This window comes from Bombina bombina, chromosome 4 (assembly GCF_027579735.1).
Source record: "Bombina bombina isolate aBomBom1 chromosome 4, aBomBom1.pri, whole genome shotgun sequence".
Classification (NCBI taxonomy): domain Eukaryota; kingdom Metazoa; phylum Chordata; class Amphibia; order Anura; family Bombinatoridae; genus Bombina; species Bombina bombina.
Window position 1 is genome coordinate 1,118,938,409 of NC_069502.1, and position 23,452 is coordinate 1,118,961,860.

At 39.5% G+C, this 23,452-nt stretch overlaps 1 protein-coding gene across 1 annotated transcript in view; it reads left to right on the top strand.

Moving 5' to 3' along the window:
- Window positions 1-23,452, top strand: part of FLVCR1 (FLVCR heme transporter 1) — a 230,203-nt gene that overhangs the window by 24,441 nt on the left and 182,310 nt on the right. Inside the window, exons 2-3 of the mRNA XM_053712463.1 lie at window positions 8,144-8,285; window positions 17,865-18,005. Of these exons, the coding sequence (XP_053568438.1) occupies window positions 8,144-8,285; window positions 17,865-18,005 (283 nt within the window). The remainder of the gene's footprint in view (window positions 1-8,143; window positions 8,286-17,864; window positions 18,006-23,452) is intronic.

The window sequence follows — 23,452 nt, forward strand, 5'->3', positions numbered from 1 at the left end:
ATCTATTCATTCCATTCTTCCTTTGGCCCAAGAGGGTCAATTTATGACAACAGTGGATTTAAAGGACGCATACCTGCATGTTCCCATTCACAGGGATCATCACAAGTTTCTAAGGTTTGCTTTTCTAGACAAACACTTCCAATTCGTGGCTCTTCCTTTCGGGCTTGCCACAGCTCCCAGAATTTTCTCAAAGGTTCTGGGATCTCTGTTGGCGGTGCTCCGATTACGGGGCATTGCAGTAGCGCCCTGTTATGGTACCAACAGTGTACCAAGGGTTAATACCAGATGAACAATGTCCTGCATACAGAATCAGCACTTCACAACCTTGATCAGTTTCCCTGCAAACATGAGACCAAGCTCCACATTTCAGGTTTAAAACAGAATATCTACTTTATTTGAAGGCAGCACACAGATTTATACACCCTGGCTTCAGGTTACAAAGGGCATTGGTTTAACAGTAAAGCAAACATATGAACAATGCATCAAACCTCTAAGAATTGTCTATTCACAGGTAAAACAGATTAACATATTAAGTACTCAGACAATCTGATGTTGGGCAGTCTAGTTAACATAATCACACAAAACCCAATCAGTTTACCTAGACAGACTCCTGAGACACAATCAGATCTGAAACATACATAGAATACATCTTATTACTGAATATAGGAACAGTTCTTATTAGCTATAAAGTCTTTTATGCCCACTTGGCTTATAGAGTCACAATTGCTCCCACAAGGGGCACTCACACCCTGTACCCATCCTGTATTTATGGATACAGGGTGACATAGACATAAGACAGAGTTATGAAAGTACATGGGGTGTCCAGCATATAAAATTCCATATTTCCATGCAGTCTCTGGGTATCCTTAAGCCCATGTACCTCCAGCCCAAAGAATGTTCCATAACAGGCCCTCCAATGTACAGTGGCGAGATTGGTTTCGTCACACGCCCTATCTGGACGACATCCTGGTCCTGGCGCCATCTTTTCAACAAGCAAGGTCCCACACGGAAATGTTGTTATCCTTCCTGCGATCTCACGGTTGGAAGGTAAATTTGGAAAAGTGCTCCTTAGTTCCATATACAAGGGTAACTTTCTTGGGAACCATAATAGATTCCCTATCAATGAAGATTTTTCTGACAGAAGTCAGGAAATCAAAGATTTTCGATTCTTGCCTAGCGCTTCAGTCCACTCCTCGGCCATTAGTGGCTCAGTGCATGGAAGTAATCGGGCTGATGGTGGCGGCAATGGACATCATCCCGTTCGCTCGTTTCCACGTCAGACCTCTGCAGTTAAACATGCTCAGTCAATGGAACGGAGATTATGGGGATTTGTCTTCACAAATTCTACTGGAGCAGGAGACAAGCAATTCTCTTCAATGGTGGTTGTCTCAGGTTCATCTCTCCAAGGGAACCTGCTTTCGCAGACCCTACTGGGTGATTGTGACAACAGACGCCAGCCTTCTAGGATGGGGAGCAGTCTGGGACTCTAAAGGCTCAGGGATTGTGGACTCAGTCAGAGTCTGTTCTGCCTATAAAAATTCTGGAGCTGAGAGCGATCTTCAATGCTCTCCTGGCCTGGTCCCAGTTAGCCTCGGCCCAGTTTATCAGGTTCCAGGTCGGATAACTTCAGTGGCTTACATCAGTCATCAGGGAGGAACGCAGAGTTCCTTAGCCATGATAGAGGTACCCAAGATAATTCAGTGGGTGGAGACCCACAATTGCTGTCTGTCAGCAATCTTCATTCCAGGGGTGGGCAACTGGGAGGCGGACTTCCTGAGCAGATAGACCTTTCACCCGGGGGAGTGGGAACTCCATCCGGATGTGTTTTCCAGCCTGATTCTCAAATGGGGTCAGCCGGAATTGGATCTCATGGCATCTCGGCAGAATGTCAAGCTTCCGAGGTACGGATCGAGGTTAAGGGACCCTCAGGCGGTACTGATAGACGCCCTGGCAGTACCTTGGAATTTCAGTCTTGCATACCTATTTCCTCCGTTCGCTCTTCTATCTCTGGTCATTGCTCGAATCAAGCAGGAGAGGGCGTCAGTGATCCTCATTGCACCGGCTTGGCCTCACAGGATTTGGTATGCAGACCTGGTGGAAATGTCATCTCTTCCACCTTCCACCTTGGAGACTTCCGTTGAGGAAGGACCTTCTACTTCAGGGGCCCTTTCTTCAATCTCCAAGCAGTCAGCTTCAGAGAAACTAGATTTGGATGAACGCTTAATTTTATCCAAGCGGGGATTTTCAGAATCGGTCATTGAGATCATGATTCAGACTCGTAACCCTGTGACTAGAAAGATTCGCCATAAGATATGGAGTAAATACCTATATTGGTGTGAATCCAAGGGGGTCAAATATCTGCCTTGTCTATTTTGTTACACAAACGTCTGGCAGACGTTTCAGACGTGCAGTCGTTTTGTCAGGTCCTGGTCAGGATCAGGCCTGTGTTAAAACCAGTTACTCCTCCCTGGAGTCTTAATTTTAGTTCTTAAGGTTCTTCAAGGGGCTCCGTTTGAGCCTATGCATTCCTTAGATTTTAAGTTGTTATCTTGGAAAGTTTTGTTTCTTGTTGCTATTTCATCTGCTTGTAGAGTGTCAGAGCTCTCAGCATTACAGTATGAGTCACCTTATCTTATTTTTCATTCGGATAAGGTAGTTTTACGTACAAAGTTTAGGGTTTCTCCCTAAAGTAGTTTCTGACCGGAACATTAATCAGGAGATTGTTGTTCCTTCATTGTGTCATAATCCTCCTTCTCAGAAGGAACGGCTTCTGCACAATTTAGACGTGGTACGTGCTCTAAAATTTTACTTGCAGGCGACTAAGGATTTTCGTCAGTCTTCTTCTTTGTTTGTGGTTTTCTCTGGAAAACGTAAGGGATAAAAAGCTACGGCTACTTCTCTTCTCTTTCTTTTTGGCTGAAGAGTATCATACGTTTTGCCTATGAAACTGCTGGGCACCATCCTCCAGAGAGAATTACGGCTCATTCCATGAGGGCTGTTTCTTCCTCATGGACATTCAACAATGAAGCTTCTGTGGAACAGATTTGCAAGGCTGCAACTTGGTCCTCTCTTCACACTTTTTCAAAATTCTACAAATTTGACACTTTAGCCTCGGCTGAGGTCGCTTTTGGGAGAAAGGTTCTTCAAGCAGTGGTGCCTTCCATTTAGGTTTCCTGTCTTGTCCCTCCCTTATCTATGTACTCTAGCTTGGGTATTGATTCCCAATAGTAATTATATAATCTGTGGACTCATTGTGTCATTAAAAAGAAAAGAGAATTTATGCTTACCTGATAAATTTATTTCTTTTTTGACACAATGAGTCTACGGCCAGCCTGTTCTTAAACAGGTTGTTGGTATTTTATAAACTTCAGACACCTCTGCACCTTGTTACTTCCTTTCTCTCCTTACTTCGGTCGAATGACTGGGGTGGGAGGGAAGGGAGGTGATATTTAACAGCTTTTGCTGTGGTGCTCTTTGCTGCCTCCTGCTGGGCAGGAGTGATACTCCCAATAGTAATTAGATGATCCGTGGACTTATCATCATGTCAAAAAATAAATAAATTTATCAGGTAAGCATACATTTTCTTTTTTAATAAAAAAGCCCCTATAGCCCCCTCTACCACGTGGCTTCAAAGATGGCGATGCCCAGTGCATCATGGGGCTTCTGGGGGTGTCCCTAGCCTGCCTCCTCATATGGGCAGGTTAGGGTCATCCAATCTGTGCTTGCCCCTATAATTACATTTTTAATAATAAATATCCCATTTGTCTGATCATGTCAATATTAGTAAATATCGACTCTGACCAGTGTGGATCTTCCTCCCTCTCCTAACTTGTGTTTTTGTGGGAGAGAGAGAGATTTAGATTATATATTTGTTAAAAATTGTAAGACCCAAAAGTTGTTTTCAGAGCCATTAACCCCTAGCTTTCCAGTGATCACTATAAATCACTGGCATTAGCACAGCAGCACTTTTTTGCTCTGCATTTTTTTAGGGGTTAATTTTTTTTGTATTTTTTTTTGTAAGACCCAAGGGCTCTTTTCAGAGCCATTTAGTTTATTCTATATTTTGTGGTAATTTTTTTTTTTTTTTTTAGTAATTTTTTTTCTTTGACAGATAAAAATAAATAATGTCACAGAGAACATATATAGTGCTGAGGAGGCGTATGCCATCCTTGCGTCAGTCTCAGACGCCTCTATGTCTGACTCAGACCCCAATTTTGACCCTGCCATATGCTCAGATGCATTATTAGATACAGTCTCAACTGATGGTTATTTATCTTTGGCTGCTAGCCCCCCTGCCAGAAGAAAACGTGTTGCTCAAGCTGGCATTGCTGGTGAAGAGTGGGTAACGCCTCATCACCAGAGGCCAGATATCCCATCCTTCACTGCAAATCCTGGCATCAATGTGGATGTGACAGGATTTAGCCCCCAACAGTTTATGGAGGTGTTTCTGGGCGATGATGTATTGGGGAACATTGTTGCCCAAACTAATTTATATGCCCATCAATTCGGTGCTGCAAAGCCTGACACTTTTTTGGCAAAGCAGCAATGGGCCTCCATCGATGTGCCAGAATTAAAAAAATTCTGGGCATTGTCTATGCTGATGGGCATCATAAAGAAACACTCCATCCACTCCTACTGGAGCAGTAGCCCCATTTGCTCTACCCCCATTTTTGTCCCAGTGTATGTCAAGAAAGAGGTATGAAATTATTCTACATTTCATGCACTTCAGCAACAACAGCCTGTGCCCACCTAGGGAGCATCCCCAGTTTGACAGGCTGTATAAAATCCACCCCCTAATTACCCACTTTACTGCCAGGTTTGCAGAGGCTTATACACCTGGAAGGAATATATGCGTGGATGAATCCCTAATGAAGTATAAGGGAAGGCTGGGATTCAAGCAGTATATTCCTTCCAAGCTCTACAGGTATTGGAGTAAAGGCGTATAAGCTCTGTAAGAGCGAGACTGAGTATACTCCGGCCTTCCAGGTTTACAAGGGAAAGGATATCCACCTTGACCCTCCAGGCTGCCCAGAACATATAGGAACCACTGGCAAGATGGTCTGGGACCTGATATTACCCCTGATGAACAAAGGGTACCACTTGTATTTAGATAATTTCTATACAAGTGTCCTTTTGTTCAAGCTACTGTAATGTTTTTATACAGCAGCTTGCAGTACAATTTGAAAGAACCGCGCAAGTTTCCCAGGACAACTTGCACGCACCCGGCAATGAAGGGGGGGGGTCCTCAGCTCTGCGCCAAAAGGAGCTGTTGGCAGTTAAATACAGAGACAAGAAGGATGTATACTGTCTTACCACCATCCACACAGAGAGGACTGTGGAGGTCTCTGTATGTGGCTCTCTGTATGTGGCAGAGCTAAGAGCACAATAAAGCCAGTAACCCTTAACTTTCTCAGTAAATGTATTCTTAAATTGCCATTTTGTCAAAAAAATCACTACTTTTTTTTTTTTATTCTTCAAACTTTGGCATAGATTGGTGGTAAAATGGTTGCATAAAAAGAGTCAAAATACCTTAGATTGTCTTCTTTTAAAAAAATATATACATGTGATGTGAATGGTTATAAAGGGATTCCTGACAGATATCAGTGTTACAATGTAACTATCGCTAATTTTGACAAAAAATGGTTTGAAAATATTGAAGTGCTACTTGTACTTATTGCCCTATAACTTGCAAAGAACATATAAACATTGGGTATTTTTAAACTCAGGACAACATTTTGAAACTATTTAGCATGGGTGTTTTTTGGTGGTTGTAGATGTGTAACAGATTTTGGGGGTCAAAGTTAGAAAGTGTGTTTTTTTTTCTTTTCCATTTTTTCATCATATTTTATAAAAAAAAATTATAGTAAATTATAAGATATGAAGAAAATAATGGTATCTTTAGAAAGTCCATTTATATATATATATATAATATGTGTGGGAGAGGAAAATTACAGCTAAACACAAACACAGCAGAAATGTAAAAAAGCCCTGGTCCTTAAAGTGATGGTAAATTGAAAGGATTCACTAATTACCATACGATTCTAAACTAAAAATAAATATGAGTTTAATTCATCAAAACTAACAAATTTACTTGTAATAAGTTTAATTATAATGCAACACCTACTATTCAATGCTATCCTCCGACAACCCCAACACAAATATATATTTTTTTATTTCTGACGATGTTTGCGTTCGCCAATCAGATCCATGGCGTTTTAGATAAAAAAACAACAAAAAAACATGCCTTTGCGCATGCGTTAGCGACGTCATGCTTCTAAGCATTCATCACTTGCATTTAAATTGTGAAGACATAGCTGCCCATAGTTCATGGGATACGGAGAGTCATCGGAGTACATATTTTGAGCAATTAAACTTTTACAAACGATGAATTAAAAATTTATCAGCAATTTCATACTTAAAAATTACATATAGAGTTTTATATTTTACATTTTTTTTAAATATACATATTCATAACTTATAAATAATTAGATTGAGTCAAGATCTAAGTAACTGTGTGAATAGAACATAGTAGAGGGGGCGGGGCATATGAATGAAGCAACGTATCGGTAAGATTATAAATTTATTATTGAAATTCAAATTAAAAAAAATATATATATAGCGACTAATAACTTCATTTTACGTTTAAGAAAATTGAAAAGTGCTGTGGTCACTAAGGGGTTAAAAATGTATGCTTTATCTGAAACATAAAATAAAAATTATGGGTTGTGTGTTCATTTTAAAACAGAAAAATATATACAAAAATGGTTTCTGATTGACGATCGCCCCCCGTATCACAAGAACGGCTTGCCATGCACATCAAAGTGGTTACATAGCCCAGTATTTTCTTATCAGTCTGCAGAAGTGTATCCCTCTAAACCAGTAGAGCCACGTGAGTTGTGACAAATATAGTAAACAATAGGACTATGTTAATTAAAATGCTAAACTTTTATTCATATGGATTAAAAACCGGAATCTGCAGCATAATCCAGGAAAGAAAGTAAAACTTCTAATGTGTTTTGGCGTACCAATTGACTCTAATCATAAACATAGCTGTTTCCTCGTCAGCCAGTGAGAATTAGCAAGAATAACACAGCTAATACTGCTGTTAGTTTTTATCTTAAAGGGACAGTAAACGTACAGAATAATGTTATATAATTCTGCACATAGTGCAGAATTATATAACATTATCTTAGCGGAAACTTCACAAATTACAAGCATTGCCATTTTTTTTAGTCTAAAGTTGGACTCCGCTACAGGCTCTGAGTGGGTCTTGGATTTCCAAAGTGATATTTGCAGGTGTGCTGGCTAGTCACAGCACGCCGATCGCGCCATTGGACTAAATGTAGCTCATTCCCGCTCTGGTCTAGCGGGAACGAGCTACATTTATTCCAATAACGAGATCGGGCGTGCTGTGAGACTAGCCAGCAACGCCCGAGATTAGTGCTTTGGAAATCCAAGACCCGCTCAGTAGAGCCAGGAGCAGAGTCCAACTTTAGACTAAAAAAAACTGCCAATGCTTGTAATTTGTGAAGTTATCGCTAAGATACTGTTATATAATTCTGCACTATGTACAGAATTATATAACTTTATTCTGTACGATTACTGTCGCTTTAAAAAACTTTTCCTTGCTTTTTTCCCCTGAATAAATATTTACATATTTAATTGTAGCTCTTTAGTATGCATAATATTATTATTATTATTATTATTATTACTATATTTTTTTTTTTTTAGTACAATGCCCCTTTTAAAGGAACACTAAAGTCAAAATTAAACTTTCATGATTTAGATGCATACAGTTTTAAGAGACTTTGCAGTTTACTTCTATTAACCAATTTTACACACTTTTTTATATACACACTTTCTGAGGCACCAGCTCCTACTGAGCATGTGCACAAGTTCACAGGGTATATGTATACTAGTCTGTGATTGGCTGATGTCTGTCACATGATACAGGGGGCCGGCAAAAGGGGGAAATGTATTTTGTCTTTAAAAAAAAATCTACTGCTAATTTAAAATTCAGAGTAAATGTTATTGCATTGTTGTTTTTATTATGCAATTTTACTGTATTTAGTGGTCCTTTTTAAGATTTATTTTTCACATCATAGCAAAGTGATTGCTTAACAGTTTTGCATCTTCCTTACAGTTAGGATGTGCAGTCGGCTTTCTCTTACCACCAGTATTGGTCCCAAAAATAGACGATCTGGAGATTACCGGACACCACATAAGCATTATGTTTTATGGTACGGCTGCCGTGTCAACCCTTCTGTTCATACTTACTGTTGCAGGTAAGTGTAAATATAGCAATGTGCACAGAATAATTATTTGCATTATTTTTTTTATTAATTCAGTGCTTAAATTACAATTTTGATTCTTAAATAAAAGCTAAAGGGCATAAAAGTGTAAAAAAGAAAATGTTTTAATGTGTTGCAGCATATTATTATTATTATTATTATTATTATTATTGCACTGTTGCTTGAATAGAACTATGGGTTTAAAGTCCATTCCAGAACAGCAATGTACTACTGGGAGCTAGTTGACCATGTCTAGCGAGCCAGTGACAAGAGGCATGTGTGCAGCTACAAATCAGCAGCTAGTTCCCAGTAGTGCATTCCTACACCTGAGCCTGTCTAGGTATGCTTTTCCGCAAAGGACAGAGCACATGACAATAGAAGTAAATTAAATTAAATTAAAAACTCTCTTAAAATGACATGCTCTATCTGAACCATGAACATTTCAGACTTTTTTATGCCCCTTTAAATGGATCGGAAAGTTAAAATGAAACTTGCATGATTCAGGTAGGGAATGTAATTTTAAGATACTTTAAAATTCATCTCTATTTTCAAATGTGCTTCATTCTCTTGTTATCCCTTATTGAAAAGGAATACGCCTGCACATATTTGTCTCTTGTGATTGGCTAACTAGATGTATTCAGTTAGCTGCCAATGTTCCTTCAGAAAAGGATAACAAGATAATGTAGCAAATTTGATAATAGAAGTAAATTGGAAAGTTGATTAAAATTGTATTCTCTATCTGAATTACAAAACAACATTTTAGGGTTACCTGTCCCTTTAATTTCAGGCTGATGTTCTATCAGACCAGCAAATTCATCAGAGTAGCGAACAGAAGCCCACACCACGCATGCGCTCCTCATTGTAGTCTCATTCCAAAGTGACTACGTCACATTCGATGTTCTGATAGAACACCAGTATAGGAAAAAGGGGAGCGACAGCTGAAACGTCCTGGTATAGGGACAATGACCCTCCCCTCCTGTATAAGTGCAGAGCAGCAGTGACTATTTACAAAAACACCAGCTCTATTTTGCTGTCTACAACGATCTTGCCCGTGAAGTTTTAGGAACCCAGGGAATAATACGCACACATTCTCGGATTTAATAGCAAATGCTTCAGTCACTCACATTCGCCCTGGCTGTGCTTTGCATATTATTCCCTAAAACTTCACAGGGCAAGATCCTAAAACTTAGCACTGATTGGCTAAAATGCTTGTCTGTTAAAAGAAATTAAATAAGGGGGGCAGTCTGCAGAGGCTTAGACACAAGGTAATCACAGAGGTAAAAAGTCTATTAATATAACTGTGTTGGTTATGCAAAACTGGGGAATGGGTGATAAAGGGATTTATCTATCTTTTTAAACAATAACAATGCTATAGTAGACTGTCCCTTTAACATTTTATAGTGAAGCTGTTTTTATGGCAGTTTGCTCTTGTGTATATTTGAATTTTCCAGTTAAAGGGACACTATACCCAAACATTTTCTTTCATGATTAAGATAGAGAATACAATTTTAAACAACATTCCAATTTACTTCCATTACCTAATTTGCTTCATTCTTTAGATATACTTTAATGAAGAAATAGCAATGCACACGGTGAAACAATCACAGGAGGCATCTTTGTGCAGCTACCAATCAGCAGCTACTAAGCATATCTAGATATGCTTTTCAGCAAAGAATATCAAGAGAATGAAGCAAATTGGATAATAGAAGTAAATTAGAAAGTTGTTCATAATTGTATGCTCTTTCTAAATCGTGAAAGAAAAAGAAAAAATTGGTTTTCATGTCCCTTTTAAGATCTTGTGTGTCAGTACATTTAACAGCACTGTGAGTTCAGTAATTTTGTGTCCTATAACCGCTTTACAGTAAGTACATTTACCATAATCGCACTTCATGAGGGACACAGAACATCCTGTAGAGAGAATATTCTGAGAGGGGATAATTTGCTGTTGGTAGGACAGACAGAGTTAAAGGGATGTTAGACAGCTGGACACAAATTCACTAAAATAGTTGCTACTTACATGTGTTTGTTTTTCCTTCTGTGCAGCTCTCTTTAAAATCACTCTCTTTTTTAATCCCTTACTGGCACTGATTGGTGAAGTTTCACATCTTTATACTGGGCACTGCCATCTTGGATTTTAGGTATTCTTGCACTCTGACAGAAGTGGTGCTTAATCACTGATCAGTGATACTGCCAGCTGTATCGTGCACTTCGGACTTGTGTACATGATACAAAGCACACAAGAAAATGCTCTTATACATGGGAGCTTTGCAATAAATGATTTGCCCATTAGAATACTCACCGAGGTGCTTGTTTGTGTAGTGTTATTGGGTTTTGCAGTACTCCTGCTTTGTGTTACTCAGTACTACTCTGTGGTACAACACAGCTGTAGAATGCTAGAATTGTTTAGTTTAGAAACCTTTCCAGTCCTGTGTATAGTTGGTTTGTTTTAATGCTCTTACAAAAGACCCCATGCTTTTGGGTTCCAGTACTATGCAGCATGTTTTTGGGCTGTTAGGCAACAGGCTGCTGTAACTGTGTTCGTCATTATGGTGTTAATCACCTATATCATGAGGTTATAGAACTGCCTCGTAGTAAGGGCTGAACCGCGACATCAGTTATCTGAGGACAGGCGCTGCTTTTGTAACTAACCCAATGCAAATACAATCCTACGTGACAAGTGCTCAGTTTATCTGCTGTGAATTGCAAGTTATAGCCCTGCGTGGGACAGCTTCAAAGGACACCCTGGATAGTGAGATTGTCTGGCTAGAAGCCAATTTCACTGCAAGATGTTGTACTGTGAAGCTCTGCTTAACAGGGTAGTTGCAGTGTGACAAGTTAAAAAAGCCACATTTATTGCCCTCTATTTTTGTTCTTTTTCCCACTAGCTGAAGCATCTGAGTTAGAAGTTTGAGCATATGGTTCCTCAGCACCAAAGGATATTTAAATACTCTTTGAAGAATCTTTGAAGAATCTGTTTAATTGCAGACCCCTTTCACTGGTTGCAGTAAGAGTTTTGAATGATTCTTTTTTTAGTTGTTGGCATCTCACAAAAGCATTGTACGTTTCCATCTCTATTGCGAAACTATAAGGGCTAGGCTGTTGTGTTTTTTTACAGTAAATCTTTATTGGGATTCTTCAAATGAAAATCCAAATCAGAGGTATTGGATTTTATTAAGGCCCTAAGCGCTATAAGATAGGCTTATATTTACATATTGACAAATAGCTTAACTAATCTTATTTCAACTGGCAAATGTATTTTAAATGTCAGAGAATCAGTCTTGATCTAAATTCTAAATCCAACATAGAAGATTCTACATTTAAAGACCGGTATTTATATGACATGGGACCTGACGATAGGTGCTGCTAGCACATATTTATGGCAATTCATAATAAAACCTCTATCTTGAGTATCCATTTTGGCAACGAACATTTAACCATTATAACAATGGAAGAAACAGCATTACCACAATATTTTTCTCTGAGACCCGCTACAGCACGAAGTAACTTTTCAACAGAATGTGAAAAAATATTTTCAGAGGACAAGGGGACACTTTCACTTAGCACTTTATTTGATGCAGTGGAGACTTTGTTATTTAAAGAGACCAAAGCTCAATGGGACATTTGGACATTTCAATCCTATCTCAAAGCCCAAATGATCCCAAGAGGACTAAGGATTTTTAAATTTCCTACTTTTGATGTAGATACAACGGACACTGAGTTTGTTGATAAATGGAATGCAGCACTATCTGAATGTTCATGTCAACTAATGCTGTTGCTAATCCAATATAGAACCCAGCAACTTAACTTAATTAAGCAAGAGATAGATACCATTCAGATAGAGTTAAATAACCGTAGTGCTGATCCAAACTTTGCAAAATTTGATAAAATACTACAAGAGTCTTTGGCCCGTGGCAAGCAAATTATAATGGAAAATAAACATATCAAATTTATTCGGGATAAAACTGATTATCAGAAAAGTTCAGTCTATATCTGGAACAAAAAACAACGTTCCAACTATAGAAGGAGCTTGCCACAGAACAAACATAACAAACATAGGGGCAATCGTAGACATAGAAGGGGTAATCAAAAACAGGTCAGCTTTTCTGACAGTGATACAGACAGATCGTCTGATGAGTACACATCAGGTGGTGAAATGGACATAGAGACCCAGATCAACACTATCTCTAACTCACAACAAGGTATCCTAAAGCCTCCTATTGCCCCTAACATCTCTAATATCTCTAATACTCCCGTTGTACCTAACACTATAAGCACTAATTCTGCACCTATAGTGGTGAAACCCAAAGATAAAAACATTGTCTCTAAATATACCCCTACCAATAGACTAGACGAACGAGCTAGCACATTTGCAGTAGATACAGGAACACAGGAAATGTCACTATTGAACCAGGTTTTTCCTATGGACCCCCAGACAGAGGGTATAGGGGGGATGCAGACCAACAACCAAGAGAGATATCCAGTACGGGGAAACCGCACACTGACCAAATACAAATGAACAGTGTAGTCAATCTATCATCAGCAATACTCACTCAAGATCAAATAGATGTACTCTCTTTAGGCTTAGGTTTTGCACCCACTACAAACTTTGATATATTCCAGACACTCATAGATATTAACAAATTTGTCAGGAATATCACTTTAAAAATATTTTGCAGATACTGCACAGGAGACACATACTTTGGAACCAGACAGCTTCCGCACCACATCTACCACAGGCATAAATACTTTTTCAGAAACATGTGACCTCATATCTCTACAAAATTTAGCAATTGAGAGCAATACAATATCAGGAACACTCAATAGGGCACACTCATTTAGAAATAAATCTACTTTTTATCCAATACAAAACAGAGGACCTATAATTGAAACATTCCATGCACGAGTAGAATCTGATTTGCATAAATTAAAAGAGACCACTGAACGAACAACTAAAAATCTTACTAAAAAACAGACAGAAGCACTTAGGTCTTTACAGCAAAGGTCAGACTTAGTAATCCGCCCATCAGATAAGGGGGGTACCGTTGTGGTACTTGATAGGCAGGATTACATATCAGAGGCACACAGACAACTCAATATCCCCACTGACTACTCGATCCTTCCCAGAAACCCAACAAATGAGTATAAGAAGCTCTTATTTGATATACTGGATGATGGCATTGAACATGGTTTCTTAGATGAAAACACAGCTGACTACCTTTATGTAAAATACCCAAGAACTCCAGTCTTTCATATGTTCCCCAAGGTTCATAAATCCCTTCACAACGTACAAGGCCGCCCTATAGTTAGCGGTATAGATTCTATTTTTGAAAGATTGTCCCAGTGGTTGGATGCCATTTTGCAGCCATTGGTTCACCTACTACCTTCATATACGAGAGATTCTAAACACATACTAAATCTTCTAACTCACACATAATGGCAAACAAACTACCATTGGCTCTCGGTTGATGTAGTCTCACTATATTCTAGGATCCCACACAACAAGGGTATTGAAGCAGTAAGATATTATTTGGCAACACACACTGAATATACATCAGATTTTCAGAAATATATTCTAAGAATTCTGGAGTTCTTATTGACTCACAACTTTTTTACATTTGAAGGCAAATACTATGTACAAAGATGTGGCACAGCCATGGGGGCGAAATATGCCCCCTCTTATGCTAACTTATTTCTTGGCAAATGGGAGCTAGAAAACATCTTTGACCATAGCAATATATTCAGGTCCCACATTTGTTTCTTTAAACGCTATATCGACGACCTCCTTCTTATCTGGTCAGGTCCCCCTGCAGACATTAAGAATTTCATTGACATGATAAACAAAAACAATTTGAACTTGAGCTTTACATACACCACTGACAGCCACTCCATCAACTATCTAGACTTATGCCTTACAGGGGATAGAATTGGTAATATTGTATCAAAAGTGTACCGTAAACCTATCTCAGGCAACACCCTCCTGCACGCCTCCAGCTGCCACCCTAAAAATACCTCATATGCTGTTGCTAAAGGTCAGTTTACCCAGCTCAAAAGAAATTGTAGCAAGAATGAGGATTATGTACAGGAGGCTGTTTGTCTTGTTTGTCTTGAGAAGAGACTAAAAGAGAGGAAATATACTCGTAGCCGCAGGCTAGATTAGCTGTTGACCAGTTGGACAGAGATCAACTTTTGACGGATAAACCTGCCAATACACACAGAGATTTTTCAGGTGTTCACTTTGTAACTACTTTTAGCACACAATATTCCCAAATCTGCGACATAGTTAGGAAACATTTCCCGCTGTTGGCAGCCGATGAGAAGTTGGTTGAAACTGTAAAACAAGGTGTTAGGTGTTCCTACAAAAAGAGCCCCACTTTGGCTTCCATTTTGTCTCCCACTGAATTAAAACAGACTTCAAGTCATACTAGCTCATGGTTACATCATCTGGGCATGTTTAAGTGTGGCCATAAGAAATGCAAACCATGTGATTTTGCATGGGTTACCAAAGAATTTACCTCAGCAATAACAGGACAGACATATCCCATTAAAACTTGCTTAAATTGCCAAAGTACTAACGTCATATATATCATTACATGTACCCTTTGTAATATTCAATACATAGGGTTAACCTCTAGGGATATAAATTCCCGTATCAGAGAACACTTTTCGACTATTACAAAGGGTACATCAAGCACACCACTTGTGCAACATTTTTCCACAAAACATCACAGTAGTCTCAACTCATTTAAATGGGCAGCAATAGAACAAGCTAAGGTGCCCAAGAGAGGTGGCAATCTAGATAACATACTTGCTAAAAGGGAAGTATATTGGATATACACCCTTAAAACTAGATTACCATTGGGTTTAAACTCAAGATACGATTTGATCAATTTCTGGGAATAACTTTAAGACATCTACATTAACATTAACATTTATATTCAAATAACTCCATATACATACCATTCACTTAAGGGTACTGTCATTCTGTTATATCCCATCCCTCTGTCCCACTTTTTCGATACATTTTTTCGATATTTTTAGATGTGTTTTAGATGTGCTTCGCACTTACAACATCTATTTTGAATTATTCTCCCATACGTATTGAAGGTCTTACTTTAGTCTGCCCCGCAAGGTGTGCGAACTTATGAGTATATCGCACTTACTAGTGTTGTATATTTATACATGCGAGCATGTTTTTATATATTTATACATGCGAGCATATAACTTCATTTTGTAATGGGGTACATCCTTGGAGTGATAATTCTGTAAGAGAATTTACCTCAGTTAATTAATTAATATTATTATTACTCAATTCACATCTTCAACTATACTATCTGAGAATTTAGTAAAATATATACATTATGCTTTAGTGCTTGCTAACTATAACAATATCTAGCGCTGATATAATCTGCGACAGTTAGGGCAATTTTTCCTCAATGTTCTTATATTATTCTTATCGGTTTTCTATTTTAGAATCTTGTTCATATTTATAAGGATTTATCTTATATATAGTGTGTGTACTCTTGCTGTAACGTAACTTGGACATTAAGGGTTAATCAAATTACTCCTTACCTGGTGTGGGCGTGTTTTGTATTCATTGTTTTTAACCAATCACAATTGTAACACAGTTTTTTAAACCTGCACTCACCTGCATGACACCTATGGCTATGATTACGGCTGAGCGCCGAAACATGTAAGCCGTGGTGTCACGCTCACACATTGGTTTTTGCTTACTATCTATGTATGCTGTTCGTTGAGCCACTCTTGGCGTTTTAAATTTGCCAATAAAGATGGATTTTATTTGCATAAAGCCGGATCCTATCCTTCTTTTCTGATTGAATTCATAATAAAAGCCATATGTAAAATGGTAACATAAACATTATAGGGATGCCCTGTTCAAAACCGTGCTTACTAGGCTGCAGTTCCTGCTTTAATAAATAAATGCTATTGTATTAATCTTTGATTTAATGTCAGTTTTTTTTCGTCAAAAAAATGCTATTTTTACCACCTATATAACACATACCCATGATTCATTCTTTATTCATAATGGATTGGCACTGCACATGCCTAGATAGATTTAAAGGGACAGTCTTCACCAGAATTGTTATTGTTTAAAAAGATAGGTAATCCCTTTATACCAACACAGTTATATTAATACACTTTTACCTCTGTGATTACCTTGTATCTATGCATCTTCTGACAGCCCTTGATCACATGACTTTGTATTTATAATCTATTGACTTGCATTTAGTTCTGTGTTGTGCTGACTCTTAAATAACTCAATGGAAGAGAGCACAATGTTATCTATATGGCCCACATGAAGTTGCAGTCTCTTGTTGTGAAAAGCTAATAAAAAAGCATGTGATAAGGCTATCTGTTGTGGCTTAGAAACAGGCAGAAGTTTAGAGGTTTAAATGTTATAAAGTATATTAATATTACAATGTTGGTTGTGCAAAGCTGAGGAATGGGTAGTAAAGGCGTTATCTATCTTTTTAAACAATAACATTTTAAGTGTAGACTGTCCCTGCAGGTTCTGTTTACTAACTGTTAGGATCTTTTGTAAGCTGGCAGGGCATGGGAAATGTGATGCAGTTAAATTTAAATTACAACATGGCAGCACCCATGACTAGAGGGAGGTGGGGAATAATCTCGGTATGATGCTTATAAAATGTATTTAGTGTTTAAGGTCCCTTTTAATAATCTTCTTGTCTGGTTCTTTTACCTTAACTTCTAAATAAATCTATTTGGTGGTATCATTGGACCCTTGATTTCTGTAATGAGGATGGTTAAGAACTCATTATTAAAGTAACAAATTGATTCCCTTAAAGAGACGGGAAACCCCAAAATTTTCTTTCATGATACGGATAGAACATACAATTTTAAACAACTTTCCAATTTATTTCTATTATCAAAATTTGCTTCACTCTATTGTAATCATTTGCTGAAGAAACAGCATTGCACTACTGGCAGCTAGCTGAACACATCTAGTTAGCACAAGAGACAAACGTGTGCAGGCACCAATCAGCAGCTAGCTTCCAATTGTTAAGGATATGTACATATTATTTTTCAACAAGGGATATGAAGAGAACGAAACGCATTTAAAAATGAGAGTTAACTTAAAAGTGACTTAAAATCACATGCTCTATCTGATTCTTGCAGGTGTAATTATGACTTTCCTATCACTTTAAGCAATATGAAACACTTACAAATTTTAATATAAAATGTTCAATTATGTATGGTAAAAAAAATAACTTTGCAAAGTATATTCATTATTTATTTTCTTGTCGTTGGTGAAATGTAGAAAAACAGATTCATTAATTTAGGTTTCCTCTAAAATTATACAAATTGCTCAGATCAGCAACTTACTAAACACTAATTTGCTTAGAGCAGTGGATAAACTCATTTACATCTAGCCCAGCTATAACTGTACAGAGATTTCTAGCATTCTAGCTTTACAAGTAATAAAGTGAGTGTTTTTAAATATTTGTTTTGCATGTAGTACTTAATTGCTTATACAAAACAATGAGTTTGTCCCTTTAATATACTGTTACTTATATTCTTTCTATTTCTCCCTAGTTTTCAAAGAGAAACCGAAGATCCCTCCCAGTCAGTCTCAAGCTGTTCTGCAGGACAACTCTGCTGAGACGTACTCCTACAAATCCTCCATAATAAACCTCTTTAGGAATGTTCCTTTTGTGCTTCTTCTGGTTAGTTATGGTAAGAACATCAGGATGGCTTACCGTTCAACTGGTGTCTTTTCTCGTACCCACAATGCAACTTTGGTGTTTCTCAGACCATGATTGGTCAGTGTACTGTAAAATTGTTTTTCTCATGATTTCTTATACCTGCAGCAAAGTATAAAATGTATTGGGATTTTCTCCTTTTGGTATTTATTTTGTTTATGATTATGCTGTTTTTGCTATTTGAGACCACAACCCATTAAAATGAACCAAGCTTGCACAGAGAGCAGAACTCCTTATCTTATCACTGACTATAAATACTCCTTTATCTTATCTCTGTCTGCATACACAAAGCTCAATACTAAGGGCCAAATTCTCTAAAGCTCTCTGGTCTGGTGAGATGCCTCATTAGTATTACAAGATCCCTCAGGGATGGTTTTTTTTTTTTTTTATTAAAAGTTTTTATTCAAGTTAGAACAGCTGACAATCAATCAATAATTCACATTATTAACGTTAGAACAGTTACAGGTACCAGAAAGACATGGCAGGATAATGAACCCTCTCCCGTGGGGGAGGTAAGTAGCTAGTTCTGGATTCTGTAGTTTGTATAAGATAGTGGCCCGAGAGGCGGGCGAGTAGAAAGAGGGAAGATAAGGAAAAAGAGAAAGGTATAAAGAAAGGGGATGGGGGTCAGCTCTTCGGGCACTCCACCGCGGCATGATGATTCTATGCGTGGGGGATCCAGCGTTGTGGAATGTGAAAAAGTCTGTGCGTTAGGAGTTGGTTAGTTTCGTGTAGGGTCTTGGGAGCAGGCAGAGTCTAGGTCATGGTATGTGGTGCGGTTGGATGTTGTCCTGTAATGATCAAGTCTTCCGACCTGGTGTAGTGTGAGTCGGAGAGTGGTGGACGGAGTGGAAAATGTGGGGGATCAGGGCGTATATGTCAAGTTCGCCCTAATCTCTCGACATTACAGAGGATAGGTCTCCCATAGGAAGCGCACCTCTGCCAGAAAGTTCAGCTTGTTTCGTTTGGCATAGCCAAATTCCTCCAGGGTAAGCAGGTCTGCTATTTTATTTGACCAGTCTGTGATGGTTGGGATATATATGGATTTCCAGTGGAGGGCTATCAGGGCCTTGGCTCCTGTTAGACCTACCTGAAGAAGGGTCTGTCTGAGTTTGCAATGTAGATTTGGGATGTCGTTAAGTAATACCGTACGGGGTGATAATGTAAAGTTTTGTGACAGTATGGTTTGGAAGTGTCTCTCTATCCCGTGCCACAATGGGAGTAGTTTGGCACAGGCCCACCACATGTGTAGGTAGCTACCTTTTTCTGTACATCCTCTCCAGCATCGGTCTGATGCGGTAGGATAAATTGAGTGTAGCCTTGCAGGTGTGAGGTACCACCTCATCAATACTTTAAAGTTGAGTTCTAGTGATTGAGGGGAAGTTGAGGCTCTTTTGTTATTTATGAAATTTTTTTGCCAGTCTTCGACTGAGATATCGGATTCTAGGTCTAGGTGCCACTTTTGTGTATATGGAGGAAGTTGGTGTGAGTGATCTGTCTGTATAATTTTCCTGGCTAATGAGAGAGAGTGTCTCACGGGGCTGTCAGAGGTGCAGTGCTTTTCGAACGGCGTAAGGTCTCTGAGGAGGTCTTGTTTATGGGGGGACATGGTTATAAAGTGGTCTAGTTGTGAGTATTTAAGCCAATTTGTGTACCTGCCCCCTTGCTATTGACACCAGGTTGTCGCGTTGTTTAAGTTTTCCTTGTGTAATGAAGTCTTTAAAAGGGGTGGTGTAACCCCATTCTCCTGTCCTTTGCTGACCCTTATCTAAGCCCCCCGTCAACTCAGCATTGATGGGGACAGGAAAAAGTGGTGATCGGGTACCTGATATGTGTTTCCTACGTTGTAGTATCAAGTCCCAGGACTCGAAAATCCCACGGAAAGGTGTTATGGTGGTACATTGGGGTGGCCTAATGTCTTTGGGGACCCAGCAGAGGGCACCCACATCGGGCACTGTAAGAATGTGGGAGTCAATAGCCACCCAGGCCTTGGAGTCTTTAGATCTATGCCAATCAAGTATTCTTTGCAGCGTAATTGCATCTAAATAGTCAGCTATACACGGCAAGCCAAGGCCTCCGTTTGCATAAGATCTATACATAGTATCCCTTTGGACTCTGGGTTTGATTCTACCCCATATAAATGAGTTAATGTGTTTTTGTAGACGGGAGGTGTACCATTTAGGAACGGGTATTGGAAGAGCTTGAAATAGATACAGGATCCTGGGCAAGATTGTCATTTTGATGCTTTGTGTGCGTCCCCACCATGTGAGGGGCTTAGCCGACCAGGTCTGAAGGTCTTGCTGGATTCGTCGGGAGAGGGCCAGGAAGTTTTCGTTGAAGAGTTGGGGAATGTTGGGGGACAGCTGGATGCCTAAGTATTTGAGTGATTTGTGTTGTAGTGTCAAAGGGCAAATTTCTGCCACCGCCCCTAAATCCTCTTGTGTGAGGGAAATATTTAGAATTTCTGATTTTTGTTTGTTGACCAAGAAGTCGGAGTATTTGCCAAAAGTGTTGAGTTGTGTAAATAATTTTGGGATCGAGGAAAGGGGGTTTGATAATGTGAATAGCACATCATCGGCATATAGAGCTATTTTGAAGTTGTGTGGGCCAATTTGGATTCCGTCGATATCTGTATCTTGTCGGATAAAGGTGGCTAGGACTTCCATGGAAAGGATAAACAAGATGGGCGACAGTGGGCAGCCCTGTCTGGTGCCATTTTGTATACTAAAGGAGTCAGATAGCATCCCATTTGCCCTGACCTGCGCTGTGGGGGAGGAATATAAGCTAAAGATTCAGGTTATCATTTTGGGGCCAAAACCTTGTGCTATTAGAGTTTTCCTTAGGAAGTTCCAGTTTATGCGATCTAATGCTTTTTCTGCATCCGTCGCAATCATGACCGAGGGGATATTTTGTTGTTTGGCTAGGCATGCAAGAGTGAGTGCTCTAATGGTGTTGTCCCTGGCCTCTCTCCCTGGAACAAAGCCCACCTGGTCTGTATGAATTAAGGTGTGTAGGAATTTATTAATTCGGTTCGCTAAAATCTTGCCCAGGATCTTAATGTCTGTATTGAGGAGGGATATGGGTCTATAACTACCGGGGTTAGTAGGGTCCTTATCAGGTTTGGGTATGACCGCTATGTGTGCTCTTAACATTTCTGTTGGTAATGTGCAATTCTCGTCCAGGGTGTTGAACAGTTTAGTGAGAAGTGGGGCTAGTATGTGAACAAAGGATTTGTAGTAAGTGTTTGAGAAGCCATCAGGGCCAGGTGCTTTTCCCTTAGGTAAATTACGTATCGCTTTGGTCACTTCCCCTATGGATATTGGCTCTTCCATCGCGTCCCTCTGTAGAGTGTCTAATCTAGCTATATTGGCTGAGTCAATGTAAGACTGCATGTGCTCTAAGTGGTCAGAGGTGGCGGGGGCTTCGAGGTTGTATAATTTGGCGTAAAATTGGCTGAGGCAGTTCGCAATCTGCTTGTTATCATATATGTAGTGGTCATTAGCAGAGGTCAGTTTTTGTATCTGGCTTTTATTCGTTTGGGCTCTCAGAAGTTTAGCTAACAAGGGGCCTGCTCTGTTACCCTCGTATGCGTACAATTTTCTGATGTTGAGGGCCCTTCTCTGGGCTTCTTTCAATAATATTTTATTGAGGTCCTGTCTGACTGCAGCTATTTGGTTATAAAGGGTTGTGTCCGACGGGGTGTTTTTATGTCGGAGTTCTAGGGCTGCTAGTTGAGCTGTCAAGGACTCCACCTCTTTGTTATAGGTCCTCTTCCTAAAAGTGGAGTGTTTGATACACTCTCCCCTAATTACTGCTTTGTGGGCAGTCCAAAGTGTATTGATACTTGTTTCTGGAGAGTCATTGAAACGAAAATATTCTATTAGAGATTTCTCTAGGGATTTCTTAATGGGGGGGTGTGAGGAAGGGAGTCATCTAATCTCCAAACAAACTGTGTAACTGGGTGGTTAGGCCACAACAATTCGATCTCCACTCGGGAGTGGTCTGACCATGGAGTGGCTTGAATGGACGAGTCTTTGACCAAAGATAGGTGATTCCTGTCAATTAATATGTAATCTATCCTTGAGTAAGCCGACCAGGGATGGGAATAGAAGGTGTAGTTTTTTTGCGTCGGGTGCTGTACTCTCCAAATATCTATGAGGCCCAACAGGGAGAGGCAGTTATATATGGCATTGGGGGGTCTGTTCCTTGTCAATCCCTTGCTGGTTGAATTATCTAGTCTTGGGTCTAGAGCTGTATTTATGTCCTCTCCCAGTATTAAAGTGCCCTTCTTGTTCTCCGTCACTAGTTTTAGTAAGCGGTGGAAAAATGTGGATTTGTTAGAGTTGGGGGCATAAACATTCACCAGGGTCACTGGGTTGTTAAAGAGGGAGCCTACCAGGATTAGGATCCTACCCTCCTCATCCGTTATTTGTTTTGCCAGGGTAAACTGTAGATTTTTGTGTATTAATATACCCACGCCATTTTTCTTTTTAGTGTGTAGGGAGTTAAGGTAACATAGGGGGTGCTGTTTTGAGGTAAATCTGGGCTCTGCGCCCTTTAGGAAGTGGGTCTCTTGGACAAATACTATAGAATCAGACTGCCTTGAGAAGCTTCTCAGAGCTATGGATCGTTTAGTAGGCGAGTTGAGGCCTTTAACATTCTGTGATAAGATAAATAATGTCTTGTCAGTCATAGTGAGTCCTGAGTGTGATGTAAGTGTAGATGGAGTTGTGGTCTTACCTGAAGTGAACTGTCATGGGAAAGTGTGGCACACCTGTAAATGATAGTTGGGAGAGAGATGAAATCGCCTAGCAATGAGACTGCAATTAGGTGGAGTCGACTGGCGCCCACGGTGGAGGCTGAGCTGGGGGAGGAGAAGAGACATGGGGAGGAAGAAAAATTTAGAGTGAGAAACAAACTTAACAGGAACATAACATTTTCAACATATTGCATGACAATCAATCTTGAGTTGGGGATTTCAACTCAATTACTCAGGAGGCAATAAAACAATTACTCCCTAAGTAGGTGGGGGGGGTAAACTAGCAATTAAATACTAGGCTGGCCTAGTCAAGGGACAGGGTTTGCAATATAGTGTTTGAAACAAGGGGGAGGGGGAACTGGTATGTCCAATAGAGCTATGCCTATGGCGGTACATGGCTCTTGGAGTGACAGGACTCTATGTATGTAGTACTAAAAACCTTATGATTATAATGTCAATTCAATGTTACCACAGTCCTGGTACTAGAATTAGAGCGGGTCCTTGCTCTCACAGCTAGGGGCTTTTCATGGTGGTTCAGAGGCAACCCCAGCTGGATTCTGCTGGACAGCATTAGTGTTTCTTTTCTTTTTCGGGACTGTTGTCCACTCTGGTCTTTGTGTTCTTGGAGGTAGGTTAGGCTGTGATTTGGTGGCACTTTCCTT